Source organism: Excalfactoria chinensis, chromosome 6, assembly GCF_039878825.1.
Source record: "Excalfactoria chinensis isolate bCotChi1 chromosome 6, bCotChi1.hap2, whole genome shotgun sequence".
Lineage (NCBI taxonomy): Eukaryota > Metazoa > Chordata > Aves > Galliformes > Phasianidae > Excalfactoria > Excalfactoria chinensis.
This window is the reverse complement of record NC_092830.1, coordinates 8,529,727-8,549,508: the sequence shown is the minus strand read 5'-3', so window position 1 is coordinate 8,549,508 and position 19,782 is coordinate 8,529,727. Positions and strand designations below refer to the sequence as shown.

The 19,782-nt window shown below is 36.7% G+C and overlaps 1 protein-coding gene across 1 annotated transcript; it reads left to right on the top strand.

The window, feature by feature from the left end:
* Positions 1–670: 670 nt before the first annotated feature.
* On the top strand, positions 671–17,282 carry LOC140253807 (catenin alpha-3-like). The gene is made up of 3 exons (XM_072339761.1): positions 671–771; positions 6,616–6,750; positions 16,939–17,282. The coding sequence occupies exons 1-3, from the start codon at positions 715–717 to the stop codon at positions 17,224–17,226; spliced, it is 480 nt and encodes a 159-aa protein (XP_072195862.1). The 5' UTR covers positions 671–714; the 3' UTR covers positions 17,227–17,282.
* The last annotated feature ends 2,500 nt before the right edge of the window (positions 17,283–19,782 follow it).

The following is a 19,782-nucleotide window of genomic DNA, read 5'->3' as shown; positions in this document are numbered from 1 at the left end:
TGATGTTGAATTGTCCTGAATACTATGTAGCATCTTCAGATACAGTGTATCCAAGTTTTGAGTGGTGTTTGTTAGTTTTCATAGCATTCCTGTTCATGAATCATTTGTGCTTACATACACCGATTTCATAAAACAACCTGAGTTTCCTGACCAAACATCCACAGAGTCTCTGAATTCATCAGTCTGATAAACTTTCTTATTTGTATCTACTAGAGAATACTTCACTAGATAATACCTAATAGGAAACTGCTGGAAGGGAAAGGAACACAAACATTGTATAACTGTAGGGTAATTACAGCAAGCAGCAGAAGCGGTCTCTGTACTAAAACCTTCACTATTCCCTCAGAATTATCTATTTGTGACATATTGGAACTGGGCTTAAAAATCCATGTTCTTAGGATTTAGCATGGATTGCACTTGCAGGATGAAAATAACGTGTGGCATTTTTCTGGTACTTCTGTATCCAGCTGATGCCAAGCAGTGCAAATCTGTGGAACATGAAAACAAAACACTTGGAAGTGGGGATTTAATTAATGTTGCTTCTGTATAGACCAATGTTTAGTTGTTTTTTTCTAATTCAGTTGAGTTCTTCTGTGCCTAATCTGCATGGCTATGATTTATTCTCAGTTTTGAATAATGTAATAAAGTCTGTGTTTCATTTGAAGGGGTAGAGGACCATTGAAGAACACATCTGATGTAATTAATGCAGCAAAAATGATTTCAGAGTCAGGATCAAGGATGGACGTCCTAGCACGGCTGATTGCCAATCAGGTAGGTTATTTATGTAGCAATGCATTAACCTTTGTCACAACTTAACCTGTGCACAGAAGTTCCAACACCTGTGAAGATCACCTACAGAAATACAGAAATAATAGTTAGGACATTTTTAGACCTGATTTTCCTTTTTTTTTCCCCTCCCAATTTCTGGAAATGATGGATATATCGATCATGTCTTGTGTAGGTGGATTCTCTTCCTCATACTATTTAAATACCTGTCTATATATATTTAGGTACATATGCAAATGTATATGCACATATACCTATTTATTATATACCTGTATATTTAAGAGTCTGTTAAAATTCTGCTTTACAATGTGAGTTCAACATTGTAGTTCCTCCTTTGCTTTCTCGGTTAAATCACTCAGAAAAACAATGAGGCAAATCACCTTAGATGTGGAAACTCACCAGCACCATAGTTTTTCCAAGCAGTGTTACCAGTTGCAAGGTCTCAGCTCAGTGCTTAGGTTACTTTTCTTCTTTGTCTTCAAATTACTTGTTTTACAGCACATTATATGTATTTTCTAGAATGTTTGCTTTCAGCTGTATCTAAGTTCTCTTTCAGACATCTTTTCCCTCCTAGTATAGGCCTCTTCTTTGGTATTTTTATGTCTAATTGCTTTCAATCTAAATACTCTTCTTGACAGATAGAAAACTGCCATCTGCATACCTTATGTCTGGAGGTAATTTCTTACCATTGAAAAAAAAAAAAAAATATCATCATAAAATGCTTTACAGCTATGGATTTCTTTATTTCCAAAAGCTTCTCCTGGCTAAATAAGCTAAATAACAGAAAACTAAAATAAATGAATAAATAAATCAAACCCAAACCCACTCCTCCAGCCAAAAATCAAAGCAGGATCCATGTAAATGTGCAGGTATGGTTAGCACAACAGCATTGTAGCTTAGTACATTCATTCAAGAAACTCATGTAGGTAAGGTCAACAGGGCCTTACAAAACCAGGCCAGAGAAGAACAATCCAGTGAAATTTTAGTCAGCAAGTATTAAAGCCATTTACTTTCCTAGCCTTTTTGGTCCAGAGTAGCAGGGTATATTTGCTGTTTTCCACATCCTCATGTACTTTCTCTCTACCCCTCGCTTTTGATTTTCACCTGCTTAATATTTATGAAGCAGCAACAGTCTGTGTGGGGTTTTTTCTTTCATGCCTCTCTCAGATGGTGATGCCATAGAATTTTGGTAACTGGTCTATACAGTTGTGATTTGTGGAGAAAGAAGCGAGGTAGAACACCCCTGTTTCTGATCTTGATAAGTGTTCTTCCAGCACGTCTCTTTTCAAATGAACTGGATCCTTTATCATTTTCTTTCATCAATTAAAAATTAAAATTGAAAACTGTAATCATTACTGATATAGTGCAGAGAAAAGTGTCATAACCTTTTACTCCATTTTGAATAAAAATTGAATCTTTCTTAGAGAACTGTTCATTCCCTTATGTTTTCTTTCTGTATTTTTACAGTAACTCCAGACTAGAAATGTGAACAAATCGGTGAGGGCAAATTGGACATAAATTGTTAGTGCTGATAACCAGTGTGCTGATAATGCAGATAAGCATTAGTGCTGATAACCAGTGTGTTTCCTAAGTTGCTGGGAAATGTGACTCCATTTTAGTTAACTCTTTTACTAAATTCACTCAGGTAGTTTCTATTTGTCCTAAGAGCCTGCACAAAGTTGATAAGCCTTGATTCACCTTTCTCATCTGACATGTACCTAAAACACACTAGTCAGTTTATATGTAATTTCTTGTCATAAGCATTTGAAGCAAATAAGCTTCTAATAAGTATAACAGATAGTGTATGTGCATATATATATATATAACAGATTAGTGGAAAACATGCTTCAAAGACATAGGACTGAGTCAGATGTCTTTATCAGTAAGTTCAATAACACTGCAGTGAATATAACTACAATCACAGCTAGATAGGCATCTGACTTAGTAAAAAGGGGAATCTTGCTCTTACTCCTACCCTCAGATGAATAATATGATCCTATCATTCCTCTGGTGACTAGAAATCTTTTAATCTTTATTCCCAAGCAAAACCACCCTTTGCCGTACAAAGTATTTTTCTCAGTGTGTTTTTCTTTAGTCTGCATGGTATTTGTAAAGACTAATAGTTGTTATTTTAACATGTTTCTTCTGCTTTGCTCTCTTGAAGAATTTTTTCATTCTGTTAACCACCTAATTGCTGTTCAATGAATTTGGTTCAAACTGAAGGAACCTTCAAGAATTTGGTGTCCAGTCTGGAACATGAATTTTGATAAGGTTTTGTGAACGCTCTTCTCAGTGGCATAAACCAGTTATTTCAGTAAATATTTCACACGTTCTCTTTCAGTAAAAAGTAAATTATATGTGTAACTTAGAATTGCATGTAAAAATGGATTTCTATTATTTACTTCAAAAGAGAAAACCGATGGCTGTACATCATACCGTCAGGTATGTGTTTTAAGGTAAAAGTCCATGCATTCTTTATGTATGTGATTTTCTTCACCACTTCTTCTGCTATTGAGCTTACCCTGCATCACTTCAATTATTCATTATCATTTCTAATATTGTCATTTAGTTGGGCCACATGAGTTTCATCTTCACAGTCAACTCAGGACTCAGATATTACTCTCGACTATGTCTTTGCTGTTATCAGGACCACAGTAACATATGATGAGCATTTTCAGTATTTGAAGAGACATGTGAGGGGAAAAAAGCAAAAATTCCTCTTTTTCCTCTATCTAGATGGAAACCTGAGAAAAAACCTGAAAAAGCCATCACTGTGTAATGAGGAATCGTTGTATCTTCGATATGACATGACATAAAACATTTCCAAATGAATGACTTTTGTTCATTCTCCTTGTAATTTCAGAGAATCAAAATTGAGAACTGTGGAATTACATATCGTGTAAAGCTTTTGTGTGAGAAAAAGCACACAACACCAAAGAACTGAAACTCTATTTGCAGTATTCTATGATCACTCACAACAGCATCTCTGTTATGTTGTGCTTCTATTCTAATTTTTGTAACATTTCCATGTACTGGAAAGAAAGGGTTTCTATGTGCTAGAATCAGCAGGATTCAGTCCATATTCACAGCACTTAAAGATGACTTGGAGTTAACAACTGCAAACATAGCCACATTGCATCAACTTAGGCAATCACAAGTGTATTGCTGATAAATTCAAGTAAGATTATTTCAAATTCATTGTCAAATTTGTACCTGAAATCCCAAAGAACATTAAGGTAGTGCGTCCTGTTTTTAGTGACATGTGGTGTAGATTAAGGTCTTTACTACAAAATTCTTCAATAAGTGTTTCAGCAGATGCTGGTCAGGAGATGCTGGTCCATTATGATCCTGGTAAAATAGGCACTTGGACTGTGAGGTAAAAATGCTGTTCATCAGAGTAAGGAAGTAATAGTGAAAGCAACTGTATGTCCCCTTCATCTCGTAGGAACCCAATGTGGTGCAGCATCAAATGGGCCTTCTACCTAAGCACAGCATTCTGGAGAGACCCTGTCCATTCAGTAGATATTCTCATAGATATATAGATATAATAACAATATCTATAGATATAGTGTGTGTATATATATACACATACATACACACACACATACACACACACACACACATATAATATGAATACTTATATATATGTTATATAAATATAATATATATAATATATATATTATATATAATATAAATATAGAAATATTTATAAATTATATATATATGTGTGTGTATATATATATATATATAGTTTATTATATATATGTTATGTGGGCCAACATAAGATGAAGGCATTTCCTTTGGAGCAGCACTTGTATATCAAAAAGAAGCCCTCAGAATTTGCCAGGAATTCTACCTAAGAACTTGTTTCTCTGTGCTAGGCTTTGAAAAGGTAACCCTTTGAAAAGGTAACCATCGATGGGCTGTGGAATGATTAATCTCAGTATTTTTAAATTATTTTCGGTTGCAGCTGAATGTTTTTTTCTCACTAGTAAGCACATGTTGCTTGTACCAGATGTTTATGAGGATTCCTTATGGAATATCCTATTCACAGAGTACAATTCTTTCTAACATATTTTTCTGGTTGATTGGGATACGCTGTAAGGTATGAGACTTTATTGTTCTTCATTGTACTTTTATCTTACCTAAGCTAACATAAAATGTTACCTTTATTCCTAGAAATGCCTTATATCTCATAAAGTTTTGTGGGTAAAGTACATAAAAATGGGAACAGTGTGTCAGACCAAAGGTTTCTTTAGGTCAATAGTGAACATACACAGGACTCAGTAAGATGACAGCATGTATTTCATGATACTTCCTTACCTTCGCCAGGTTAAGTAAAGCTTTGCTTTAATAAAGCTGCATTTCAGTAAAGCTGTGTTTATCCTGCAGGTTTATGAAATTTATTTATGCCTTTTTCCAGCAGTGCCTTACACTTGCTTTTCTAAATGCTGCTGAGCCCTAGACCAGTGTTTTGATAGAACTGGTTTAACCTCAAGGTCTCAGGGGAGGTTATGTTTTCCCTATCTTTGGAGCATACCATCTTCAGCATTTCTTAAGTGTTATGCATTTCTTCCTTAAGTGTTTGCAAGGAAGATAGTAAATGTGATGAACTTGCAAATGTTATATAATAGTATTATGTAAGAAATTAAAATAGCGTTGTCTCTGAGTTTCTATAATTGATGCTGTCACAACTTGAAGTTGATGAGATGCTGTATTAGCAGCCTGTCTGTCTATCTGCTGAGGTTTTCCAGTGGGGAAAAGTAAATCACAGAGAAATGGAAAAGCAAGCACCTTATTCTAGGAAATAGACTTCTAGTGTAGTTGTGATGCTCAAGGAGTTAATGCTGCACTTGGACAGAAGGGCAGATATTTTTTTTAAGCATTAGTTTAACAAGTAAGCAAGTGTTCAAGTTTTCTCAGCAGTCATTGAGATCTGAATACTGGTAACACTTCAAAAATGGTGCATGTTGAGAGGATGTTGAGAAACGCCGTTCTGTTTTTCTTTTAAACTACGCTGAAATACAGAGAGCACTTTAGTAATGGATCTACCTGAACACAAGGGGAGGACTAATGTTTCATTCATATTAACAATTTTTCAGATTCATTTGCTACATTCTTTGCTGCCTCTTCTGAAAGTCCAAAACATAAACCTTTTAGTTTACTACTGCAGAGCCATGAAGAATACAGAATCATCACACTTGAAATAAACACATCCCATTTTAAACAACTATTAGGTTTCTTCAGTAAAGCCAGTTGTTTACATGTAAAGTATTTCTTAAATTAAGTACAATTATCGCTTTTTCAGGCTTTTAACCCATTATAGATTTATTTAAATCAGTACTTCCCCTCTAAGTATTGTGGGAGCTCACAGAAGTGAAGGTGGAAAGATGTTATTTTTTAAGTATTGAAATAAGTGAATTAGCCACAAGCTGTTCTTATTTTCCTGTTCCCACTGAAACAGCACATCTGACAGAAAATGGATAAAACCTTGTTTGTTTTTTTTTTAAAAAGCAGATCGATATTAGGAGATAAAGCGTAACTTTTATAAATGTTAACATTCTTCTTGCATTTGTGCTTACATTTGCCATTTAACTATTACTTCTAGATACCTTAGAAAGAAAGCCTCTTAGGAATTGAATGAAGAGCAGTCATTCCGTACATTAAATAACTTGGTTAGCAGTGTTGCTGAAGCAGGCCCTGCAGTGTAAAAGAAAAACTAAGTACAAGGACGTTGGTCTGAGTGATTTGAATGCTCCTCAGTTAAGTACTTAATATGATGTCTGAGATGAAATGTATGTGCTTTACTATTCTTTTCTTAATTCTCAGTGTCCAGACCAGTCATGTAAACAGGATTTGTTGGCTTACCTAGAACAGATCAAGCTGTACTCCCATCAGCTCAAAATCTGCAGTCAAGTTAGAGCAGAAATCCAGAACCTAGGTGGAGAGCTCATCATGTCTGCTGTAAGTAGAAAAATGTAATGAATTACAGTCAATACACAATAAAATATCTTCAGTTTAAATTGTCCTTTCCTGTGCTTGTGATGTGTTCTAGTACAGGCCTGAATTTCTTTTATTCTCTTTTTTTTCCCCTTCTTTTTTTTTGTCACTTACTTTAGGAAGAGACTAAGAAAGTGAAGCATGAATTGCAATCACTTGTGAATCTGTTTTTCTTTATAGAGTCTTAAAAAGGTATTAATTTATTGCTGTTATTCTGGATTAATTAGTTTTTAAGAAACAATAGTCTTTTAATGTATATAAAGTATGCACAACTGTAAGGATGTATGCACAACAACTGGCACTCATAGTTGTACTTCCAGTTGAGAACAAAGCACTGAAGGCCAATCTTTAAAGTCCATACGAGGGCTTGCTTCGTAGTTTGATCATGAATTAGCTGCTTGCATTGGAAAAAATAGATTAAAAAGTCATTTGTGTATGGAAGTACAGAAGCTGTCCGTGTGAGTCTGTCCATCTCTCTCATGCAGAAAAAGATCTGGGAGCCTATACGTAAGTACGATGCTGTAGAAAATCTGCAGACGGAACATCTGTGCTCTATCTACAGATCATCTGTTGGACAGCTGCATTTCAGCTTTCTGTCTAGTTTTTTATTGGCATATGCAACACTGCAGAATCTTGAGATTCTCTTCACATAAAAACAGTAGCATAGATTTTATTATTTTTTTTAATGGAGTCTGAAATGTAGCTGAGTAGAACTGTATTCTTCCCAGTATTGATCTTCTCTCATCTGGTTATGTTATTAAAAAGCAACAACCAGAAAGGGAGATGTCAGGCATGATTAAGCAAAAAGAGGACATGCTCTTGCAGATTAAAAAGAAAACAACAAAACATATCATTGTCTATCAAGTACTGAAACGATGACTCTTGAAATATATGTATATGAAACTATATCCTTCTGCATGATGAAGATCTGGCACAGGAAAACTGCTAACATAGTAATGTTCAGAACTCAACTTCTGTGACAAAAACCAGGATGATATGCAAATGAAGAAGTATACTGTAATCCACAAACACAGCTCTCAGTTGCTCATTCTCTACTGAGAATGAAAACTTCTTTTACCTGTTTTTTATCAGTGCCCTATCACCTTGTTCTTGTCTGTAACTCCTGTGATAATGTCCTTTGGAGTGTGTCTCATCAGAGATTAATACCCTCCCCTTGCTGTGGGCTGAAGGGGCTGACTGTCCTGGGGAAGTTAGAACGCTTGGGGCTGTCCTGCTGATAGTCCTCCTAACTGCCCTCCTCGTTCAGGCCATAAAAACTTACTGTACCTTACTGCTTTCAGTTCTGTGGACAGCAGCCTCTCCAGTACATTCACACCTGACAGCGGCTCAGTAGATGGTCAAAGTCCTGCTTGCACGGAGTATGTACAGAGAAACTGAAGAGCTGTTCATTCAGTTCTGCTTTTTTATCCATTAAACATTCCTGGGTTGTGTTTAGTCTTTCATACTCACATAAAATACTGAGTTTTTTTAATGAATCAATCGGTGCCAGTTTGTATACTCCACAAGTGAAGATGGTAAGGATTCTCTTAAGTTTTCACAAGGTGTGATTAAGCAGGAAATAAATATACTTTCTGTTAATTAAATTCAAATTTATGTCTCTTCAGGCACAAAATAATGGGGTAACATTTGTGGTACACAGATGGACAGTAATTGCATTTGTATAAATAATCTGATACTTTTTTTAACAAGCACTGCACATCGACAGGCCCAGTATGCTGAGAGTAAGCTTGTTTCAACAGTGAGTTAAAAAAAAAATAAGAATTGTATCACACCATTAACTTACGTGAGCATCTCCCTCTGTGACTCCTGACAAGCACATAAGTGTTTTTTGTGTTACTTACAGTCAGTATCTTCTTGTGTTTCATCTTCAAATGTTGTGTTTGGCAAGAGGAAGTCTCTTTTGACCCTAAAATTAAAAAAAACAACAAATCTCAGAGGTGCATTATCACACAATTTGCTAAGTAGCAAAGAAAGAATTTCTCGTGTTAGCCAGCCATACCTGTACATTGTAGGCTGCTTCGCTGATTTTTCTGCAAATGCCTCCTTTATCTTTGAATTTTATTCTTGTCCTCTCAAAAACCAGACTTAAACACTTACATTAGTCTATTTCTGTGTCAAATGCAGATGCTTTAATGTTTCTGACTTCTTGCTTAAAAGTTCAATTTAATTTAAATGTGTCTCCCTCACTGAGTTACCATGCTAGTTACATCAGAAATTACATGCAAGATATTTCTATGAACATTTCAGATTTGATGGTAATAATGCAACGAGTTAGAAGCATATGCTAGCATGTTGCAAAGTGGAAGGTATCCTTGGACAACTATGCGCCAGGAAAGTCACATCCATTAAGGCTCCAGGTCTGTGGCAGATGGCAGGTTGCTCAATGCCTTTGTTACAGTTGGAGGTTTTCCGTTGCTGCAAGAGAGAAGCTATACAGCAAGAGCTGCTTCTTTGGCAGAGGAAGAGATGAGTAGCAATGCATTGCAGTTGCTCTTAGGTCTTTTGTGTGGTTTGTTTCTTTCTCCTAAAAATAAAGAAGTGAAGATGGGCAGAATGCCTCCCTGCGAGAGTTAAGAATGGGCACAGAGGGCTCAGCAGCAAGTTGGCAGTCTCCTGAGATACTGGCTAGTGAAATAGCGCACTTCATTTATTGTGGGTGGGCAGTTTGCTCCACTGACTATGGTAGTGCTGTCCTGCGTGTACTGCTGAGTGACCTTTGCTAAGTCCAAGGCTGTGTTCTGACAAAGCAGCTCCTTGGTGAGCCAGTTTGTTTCTCTTTGCTATTACTTTTTTCCACATCATGGGGAACTGATACTTGTTTGTTTGACAAACTCATGGTGGAGAGCTACTTGTAGTACCTTAGCCCACGCATAATATCATCACAGCATTTGGAATCTAACAATAATAAACCACTGCTTTACTAAATCTCTACTTTAAACACGAGGAGATGGAACATTGTTTAAAATTTTACTTCACTGAGGGCTGCCCAAAAAGTCTAATTTTTTTTTTTTTTTTTTAAATGACACTACATCCTCCACTGCGTGTGCTTTATATATACTTGTAACTAAGTGTGTACATGGCCTTTGGAGGAATGGAAGGGGATACGGTTTTCAATTATCTAGGGACAGCTCTGTTACTGTTGCTATCTAAAAATGCACCCAACTAACTAGAAGCGTGGTTTTTTTTTGTTGTTTTTTTTTTGTTTTTTTTACAAAGTAAGGATGTAGCAGTACTTTACATATTGCTAATGTATGCCACAGAACAGGTAGCTTTTTTAAATATCACAAATGGCAAAATCAAGGGATTCAGCTGACTGCCCCCAAGCATATGTTCTGTTACAGCCTTTCAGTCTTCCACTACTTACGTAAGTAAGTTGTTTATCATGTACCTTGTACACAGGATCTGGTCTAATTATGGGACTTGAGTCCAGCTTGAAGCAAATTCAAGTAATAACAGTGGTTTTCTTGATTGGAGTCAATTTCCCTGCCTGAAAAATGGGTAAAAAGCAGAACAAACTAACAAACTCCAGATATACTTGAGGGAATGTTAATGATAGACAGATAGACACAGATAACCAATGGAATAACCACATTTTTTTAAAGAAATTTCAGCTCACAGATAAATATACAGCCCTGGTTTAGCCACCCACCCCCACCATGAAGCAGATTTCCTCAACCGAGTTGCACAAATCTGGATGAAATCTTTGCTGTTCCAAGGGGACAGCACAGTAAAGGAAAGGTGACCAGAAAAGAGGCTTATTAAGGCAGAGAAAACCATTCTCAGTAAAGGGAAAGAAAATTCACAATGGAAAGTCTTTGGATTATTTTATATTAATATATCATGTATGAGGTCTTGAGTCCACGATAGGTTTGTATGTCATCTAGCAGCTACATGAAGAAAAATGGTAATTAATCAAGTACGTCCAACCTTTAACTTTTACCTGTGCTTTCTCAAATACCCATCTTATTTCTGTGCAACTGTTACACCAAGATCTTATTGTTTCTAGTAAGAAAAATGAAATTATTACTATTTCGTGTGTAGAAAAGCCAAGAATGTAAATATCCTCAGTTCAGAAAACAAGGTAACTGCTGTTAAACCCGGAACCTGACAAAGGGAAATTCCAGTCTTCAGCGGCCGGGGTTTAATTCTTAACAGAGTACTTATTCTGATTGAGGTATTTACATTTAGACTGATTATCCTGCTGCTTTTAAGAGATGGTATCCTGCAATTCAATCACATTAACAGTGATTAAATCACTTGATTTTATTTTTTTTAACAGCAGCATTACTGAAAACCTTAAAAAATACGCAGAAAAGCCTCATAAATAAAAAGGATGAAAAATTAAAAGCACAGCATAAGCATTCTTACCTTACATGCTTAGCAAGTCATCTTTCTGCAATAAAATGCAGACTTTGTGCTCTTAGAAGAAGTCAAATCAAGTCTGTTATTCTTTGATTAGTATTACTGTAACAAAAACTTTGCTTCTCAGTGTGTATTCATACATTTAAACCCAGCAGTTTTAATGCAGATACATTTTTAATAGCTGACCTTGTTTCCAAGATATTTTTATATTCAGAAATCCAACACTGAGTAAGTTGTATGTTTGATACTCAATTCTAAGTTATCATTTTCAACTGTGTTAAAAATGGAAGTCTAGATGAACTGTAAACGGGACTTGGGAGATTGCGAGCAGCCTTTTGTAAATCTGTGCTCAAAATCTAAAACTTAAATTCAAAAATATATATATATTTATATACCTATATCTATCTATTTATTTATATGTATTTGTATATATTTATATATATATATCTGTATATATATGTATTTGTATATGCATAGTTTAGAGGAGATCAATAAGTTGTATCCCTACCTGACATACACGCATGTTATGAAGAAATGTTTTGTATTGTTTTCCCCTGGCTGCCACTTCCTTATGTCAGTGAGACAGGATCTGCAAATCTACACAGGGAATACGAGAAGAGTGACTTATTTAGATGCTTTAAGAAGAAAGAAATTCTGTATTTATGTAATTAACTGCAACAACACATGACAAGGCAAGCATCACTTTCTTAGTAAACAGAAGATACATACAAGAAAAATTTTGTATAAATTCTCAGTCATCAGTCTCTTTTGCACTATCAAACAATGAAAATAATTAAGTGTATTTGTTATTACAATACACTTCTTAATGGATTACTACTACTCCCAAGACATTATTATAGAAAACGCGTGTAAACATTTTTTAAAGAGAAGCTTCAAAATTAATTTTTTTATTTCCTCAACTCCACTATTTCTGGCTTTGTTACTTAATGGAGAGTTTGCCTAGATGAATTCTGGCTATTGGGTGTGCTTGTATGCCATGCCACTATTGTGGGAAAAGGGGGCAAAACTTGGGAACAGTTGGGCAAGGACTTCCGTATATTTATATATGAGTTACTAGTTGAAGAATCATTCCATATTTTCATTGTCACTGGACAGTGTTCATAGGAGAGATGGCATATTTGGATGAGAGAGGGTATGATAGAGGGTATCGTTTCAGAAACTCCTGTTATGACTGACACAGTCTAATCTCCAAAATACAGGAAGTACAGAAAAAGAGAAAGTGGGAGTCAGGCAAAAGAGCCTTTGTTTTTGCAATGAATTCTTATATACCACTTCCTATGGACTGAAGAATTTACAGCGACAAGTCCCTAAACAAAATGAACTTAACTTAAATGCTCAATGAGTTTTGTTTTTTTTTTAATCAGTCTTTCATTTATGCCAAGTTTCATTTCATCCATCTTCTTAGATAGGCGACCTTGAAGAACCTACTGAATATTTATTTGAGATAAAAGTATCCAAGTGAAGATAATCCTCAACTACATCAGGTTTATAAAAGAACAATGGATTTACACCGAACTCTATTATATTAATGTCACTCAGCTATGAAAACAGCTGCTCTCTAAAGAGGAAAAAAAAAAGATACCACCTGATTGTTATCATCTGTAGCTCCAGGAACGGCTCCTATAAAAGCTTCTCTGAAATTCTTAGTATGGTTAAGAAATAACTGTATGTTTTTGCTTCACAGTGTCAGCATAAGACCAGCATAAGATTCATCCAGAAAACTTATGGGGAACAGGTAGATGGATCTAAGATGGATTCTAAGACAGTGCAAATAAATAAATAAATAACATGGATACTGATGGCATTAAGTGAGCAGTTTTTTCCTGTATTTCACTGCCTATCCAGAGACACCAAGAGCATCATAAATGGAGATTTGTGCCCATGCTGATGTACCACAAACTCCATCCCAGCCACACATGCTACAGGAAGTGCAGCAAAAAACCAAATGCAAACATCCTTATTGGTATTCAATTTATTATTATTATTTTTTTAACCATGTTGCTGCATCAGACCTGATTTTCCTAGTTTTATTTTGCGTATCTGCTTCTACAAGCCTACATGCATCCCAGGATAGGCAGCCTGGTTCCTTAAAATCTACAAATGATGGTCCCCAAATACACGTCTTATTGGTTTAAACTGCTGTCATGCAAAGATTACACAACCATTATAAACTGGGAATTCTTTCTAAAAAACACATTTGCTGTAGCAAGGAATGAACTTTCAAGGCCATGCCAAATTTTACATGTTTTCATGGATTATATACATTTGGTCCTCCAAATTTTAACCACCCATGAAACATCAAACAGGGCATTGGCTTTTTTCCTAGCACTTCTGGAGGAATGTTCAGTATTAACTGAAGATCTTTCAGTTCATATTTAATTCCAAAAATGCAAATCCCATCATTTCCTATCTATCTATTACTGTTTTTTGCCTTACATACATTCCTGTGTTTAAAGTGTTACAAAAGCAACAAGTATACAGACAGTAATGCATTCTCCTCACCTCATCAATTCATTCACAAATTCATTTGACCTGGCTTATGGGAGGCCACCATTGCTAACACATCAGCGTTATATACACAAGTGCAAATTTTGCTAAACATGCTGTGTGCATTGTATATGAAGTATTTCTGTCTATACCTTTACACATACAAATGCATGTTCAAGAAATAGAAAGCACAACATCTCTCCTTTGAGAGGTGCAAATTGATACAAATTTTACCTGATTTTTTTAATTGGTGCTCTTCCTTGCTTTGACAAGAACATCAGAGGTGGATATTGGTGGTATGGAAGTACAAAGTTGAACCTTCTCAGCAGTATTCCCTTGCATTTTGTTGCCAAGTGGCATATGGCAGCAGAGGGGCAGCCTGACACAATGGCATCTGCAGTGAAGGAGCATCATTAAATTCCTGCATGGGGAAGAAATAGTGCCCATTAATATTCGTTCACACTGAAAGTTTATAGAGACCAACCAGGGGATGCAAGCACAGTGTGGCAGTGGGTCCTGTCTTCCAGCAGTGGTGATGACAGCAGTGTGAAAGACAAGCTGCATTCTAAACAGCCACGTACAGCTGTCAGACATCACAAAATGCAGAGTGACTTGATCAGCTCATCTGCTCCAATCAGCTACTGGTGGTGACTATGTTGAGAAGCAGCGTTTTGTACCTGAGAATCTGCTCTATCAAATAGCTTTATTGTGCTATTTGCATTTGTTGTAGTTTCCCTGGAAATTACTAAGAGGCATTACCTTTGGACCAACCTCTATATTTACAACACATATAAGCAATAAATGTTAATAACTGAGATTTAAATAAATAATTACTAGCTATTTCTAAAGGACTTTCTTCAAGCTATTCAGAATGGAGATGCCTTCACAACTGACATTGTCAGCCTTATAATAAAATACAGCACGGTGTCTTTGAATAAAAAACTACTAGCCAAGATGTTTTTTTATACCATATATATGTTCCTCTAGCATTTCCTGGGAACACTATCAAAACACAAACAGTACTGTAAAGCAAAGGGGGAACACAGCATTCATTACAAACAAATTGTGAACAAATGTGAGCCCTGTGCTTAATGTGAACTATGGCATCATTTAGCCATGATCCACACATGTCAAAAAACAAACAAAAAACCCCAACACCTTCCCAAAGAAAAGAATCAAAACATAGCCTACTTTCTTCCTGTTTGAGTACAACAGATGTGTGTATACCTTCTCAGTGCTCAAGGGTGGCATGCAGTGGCCTAACATCAGACAATGCTGTAAGAAAAAAGACCAAACAATCCTCTGCAGCTGGATTTTGAGACCAGGAGACATAGTCCGACACCCTGCACACATCAGTTCCTCTCCCTCTGTGATATTAGCCCTATTCTGGAAGGATGTCCCTGAGCCTTATCAGTCTGTATTCAAGAAACTTGCAAAATGAGAAGGCGACCTCATTTTCAAATGTTTTAAGTAACAATGATGGCCAATTATACAATCAATTTTTTTTGCCAGTGTTGGCCTATATAAAATCCTTGCTCTTACTTTTAGCTTTTATCAAGACACAGCCTGCAACTTAGGCTCTTCCCAGTATAGCAGTAATTCTTCTGCATACAGCCTGCTAGATATCACCATCTAAAGTGTGTCAGACCAGAACTGTGCCTCTGACTGTTGTGGTTTAACCCAGCAGGGGGCTGAGCACCGCACAGTCATTTGCTCATTTCCCCCTATTCCCAGTGGGATAGGGGAAAGAATAAAAAAAACCAAAGTAGAACTCACAGGTTGAGATATTTACCAAGATAGAGAAAAAGAAAATAATTATGACTAGAGATATATAAACATATATAGCAAATGATGCACAAGTAATTGTTTACCAGCCCTGACTGATGCTTAACTACTACCCCAAGCACTGAGAGAGATGAACTCCCACCTCCTTCCAAACCTCTTCTGCTTGATGTTCTATGGTACAGAATATCCCTTTGGCCGGTTTAAGTCAGCTGTCCACATTCTGTTCCCTCCTAGCTCCTTCTGCCCATCACTGAGAATGACCTTGGCTCTGTACAGCACTGCTTAGCAGCAGCTATAAACATCAGTGTGTTATCAGCATTGTTTTTCCCCTAGAACCAAAACACAGCATCTTACCAGACACTCTGAAGAAAACAATTCCATCCATCTCAAATTAAAACATGAGAGTTTGAGAATCACTGTGTCAGAATAAAATGCCTTTACTCAGCACATGCCACAGGTCTGTGTTGGCCTTTCACACAACTGTACTGTGCAACACAGATAAATCTGTCTCTGTCCAAGCTGCCAAAGCCACTGGGTGTAAGGAGAGAACTAAGAAAGTAAAGTGGCCCCAGCACTGTCTGCTTTCAGTCCCTACACACCATGCAAGCCTTAGGTGAGAAGGGAACAGTATACTCAGGTTTTGTATTCCACTACAGAGCAGCACAGCAAAGATAACAGTAGTTAAAACTGCATTTTTTTTTCTCCCCACTCAAGTCAGCCAATTTTCAGTTGGAATCAATATATACTCCTTTCTATTTCCAGAAATATCTATAGAAAATACCTTTACTTTAACACTTGCTTGGCTGCGTAGCATGCTGTTAAATACAGTACCATGTGACACAGAGGTTTGTTTTGCATTCTGCCTCTCAAGGTTCTCATTCCTGAAGGGGGAAAAAAAAAAAAAAAAAAAAAAAAAAAAAAAAGAAAGAAAGAAAAAAACCCAAGGCCACACAGTCACTGCAGTTTGTGTACAACAGCACACACTTATTAGCTTTAAAAATTCTAGCCATTGAGACTATATTCAGCAGCTACTAATTCAGCCACTTCACAGTATCCCTGCAATGCTCAGAAGCACGTGAGAAAGCCTGGAATGTGAAGGGAGCAGCTGGAGAATTTGCCTATTGCTGATGCTAAGAAAATAATGGGTAACATTTTTATAGCTCTTCTTTGAGGTGGTTTTATTACCAGTCAGTAGTAATCGCAGTGATGCCCTGCAGACAAGAATCATGAGTTCACACTTAAAGGCAAGCAACATACATCTCAATAAGCCATTATACTTCACCAGCACAGATTCCTGTGTGTCACTTTAATACTGACCAGTGGAAGATGAATATAACCATCAAGCACACCAAGAGAAAGCAAACAAATTACGCTTTCCTATTTTAGTCTTAGGTTTTAATCATTGTTTAATCCTGAGCATATCATGATTAAAAGCGGACTGCTTGCCAAGACTAATGTTTCTGTTTCTTATTACAGTTGGATAGTGTCACCTCACTAATTCAGGCTGCCAAAAATTTAATGAACGCTGTGGTACAGACAGTGAAGATGTCCTACATTGCATCCACAAAGATTATCAAGATTCAGAGTCCTACTGGCCCACGACATCCTGTTGTGATGTGGAGGATGAAAGCTCCAGAGAAGAAGCCTCTAATTAAAAGAGAGAAGCCAGAAGAAATCTATGCTGCTGTCAGAAAAGGTTCCGCAAAGAAGAGAATCCATCCTGTCCAAGTCATGAGTGAATTCAAAGGCAGGGAAATAGTCTAATATTCTGTCTGTCACTTTTTATGTTCCTTTCTTCAAATTCTGATGATTTTTCACTTTTCCCCCTACTTACTCAATAACTGTACATTAGCGTTTTGCTTTTCTACAAATCTGTAAGTTCACATTTGCTTAAATCACTTGAAAATGATGTTGGTTTATTTAACTGCACACAGATGAAAAGTACTCATTTTGCAGTGTCAAACCATCGTGCCTTCTTACTGGCAGGTTTCAACAGGGCATTTCTGAGCAATATGCCATGGCACTGTGTCACAGCTGGTGAAAAGCAGAACGCAGGGTGCCAAACTGTGCCCCAAGTCCTTCTGCATTTATTAGTCAGGTATTGCTTCACCACTAATACTCAACTGCATGTAGTTTAGGACATAGAGAATTTTTAAGTGCTGTGTTTGTTGGGATACTTAATCAGGATCATTACACTATGACTGAAACAGCCAGACTGATGCTAGTTGAGGGTCTGGGCCTTTAGCTTTAATCTAGATTGAAAGATCTGAAGATCAACCCCCTCCAAGGCCTATCAAAATAGGGGTGGATACGAAAGCTTGAAAAATTTTGATGAAACAGTGTTATAGCAACAGGGATTTAAGAATGTAATAAAAAAGCAATGATTGCAACACAGCAATAATAGCTCTTTAAAAGGATTTAATTAATTAATTAATGTCTCCTAGTGAATTCACAAGCCCTTTCTAGTCATTCACAAGCCCTACTGCATCACACTGATAACCTATTCTAATAACAATAGAAGCTTTTCTAATCACAGCACAAAAGAACAAGTATGGATTATATGATTATACTGATATTAGTGTGTAAAAAAAGTACACATACATCTCGAATCTGAACAATGTAATGACTGCTTATGACAGTTTAGTCTCAAATGCAGGACTGTTCTGTCTAGCAGCTTGTTAAATCACTACATTATGTTTCAACATATGTAACAAAGTGCTATTAGTCAGTGATTACCACCAGGCCTTGGTACAGTACCTCTGGAAAGAACGTTTTTACTAGATCTGTTTCAATCCTGAATCCACTTGGATTGATTTTTTAAAAGAAGCAAGCTTGTCTTACCTGCCCTGTTTGTTTTCCCAGACTTCACTCCTTACTTGCCTTTGCTTTGCAAGTAGATCCTTTTTTGCTACGACTTCTATATTAGCTCAGGTGAAAGGGCTCCCTCAAATGCCAGAGCATTCAGGTTGACAAATGTCAACCATTCAGGACAGTACAGCAGTATAATTTTTAGATTGTTGATAAATAAATCCCAACAAAACCTGCACTGATCATTCATTATAGATTTTACACATCAGGATTCCACTTTCACCAAAATGACATTTTGTCAAATGGAACAAAATTAAGGAAGGATTTGGAAAAAATATACTTATTTTCCAACACAGATCACCTCCAGTACAGTTGCATTAAGATCTTAGTCACATATATAGGTTTTTGTTAGTCCCCTAAGAACATGGAGTGGGAAGCAGGTAACAGTTAAGCACAGCAGGTAGAGGCAATATATAGCCAGTTGTTCCATCTACTTTCAGTAGGTCTGCTAGCAGACTAGTAAGACCTGAGATAAAGATTCTGTGTGGTATATTGTACAGAAGAGTATACATTTCTTAAAGCCAGTATCTCCAAGTATTATCTCAGGTTCTTGCCAACCCCCTAAGTCTACGTGATCCTCCAGCAATGCTGAGGTTCAAAAGGCAACAAGTGAGGTAACAAGTTCTGTTCCGTTAGGAGTGTTACTCTTAAAGAATCCTCATGTCTGTGGAATTCCTTCGGTATCAGTCACACATCTGATGTTTGCAACAAATGTCTTGTTTTCACATTATTAATAAAAAGCATGCACACCACTGAGGAGGCTTGTCTTTCAGTACTGTGGGTTTCATTTGGATATGTGTCTCCTTACTAGTCTGGCTGTAACAAATACCCTGGTAAAAAGCCTGTCAAGGCTTTCTCATTCCAATAAGCAGGGAGTACCTGCTTGTCCAGCACACTGTGTGTGCTCTTATTAGCCTGCTTTAGATTAGAACTTTTCTTAGCATTCTTATCACTAAAGCACAGTTTATTGCTTAATGCAGTGTACTTTACTGCAATAGCGGTCACTGTTCTCATAGCCTGGCCATTCTCAATAAGCAATTAAATCTCAGCTTCTGATACCATTCCTATTACATGGAACTTCATTAACAGAGGAAAAAAAAGAAAACAAAACAAAAAACAGCCCACCTCTCAGAAAGAAGAAATCAAAAGCCCCAGCTGCCTTCCAAGAAGAGTCATAAGAATGATGGGTTAGTTATATCAGGACTTCAACTTCTTGGCTTAAGTTCAAACACAATAGAAAAGTAACAAGGTAAAGTTTATTCCTAGCTAAGGTGGTAGAGGGAGAAGAAACAAGTCCTGGAGTTGTACAATGTTCATTGTATTAGCTCACTACCTCCCTCAGCAGACCTGCAAAGCAAGGAACCACCACTGCTCTGCCACTGTTGATAATGCTGATGGGTGATGAGCTGCTGAAAACATTTTACTCAGTTTGTCCCAATTGCTCTGTTTTCA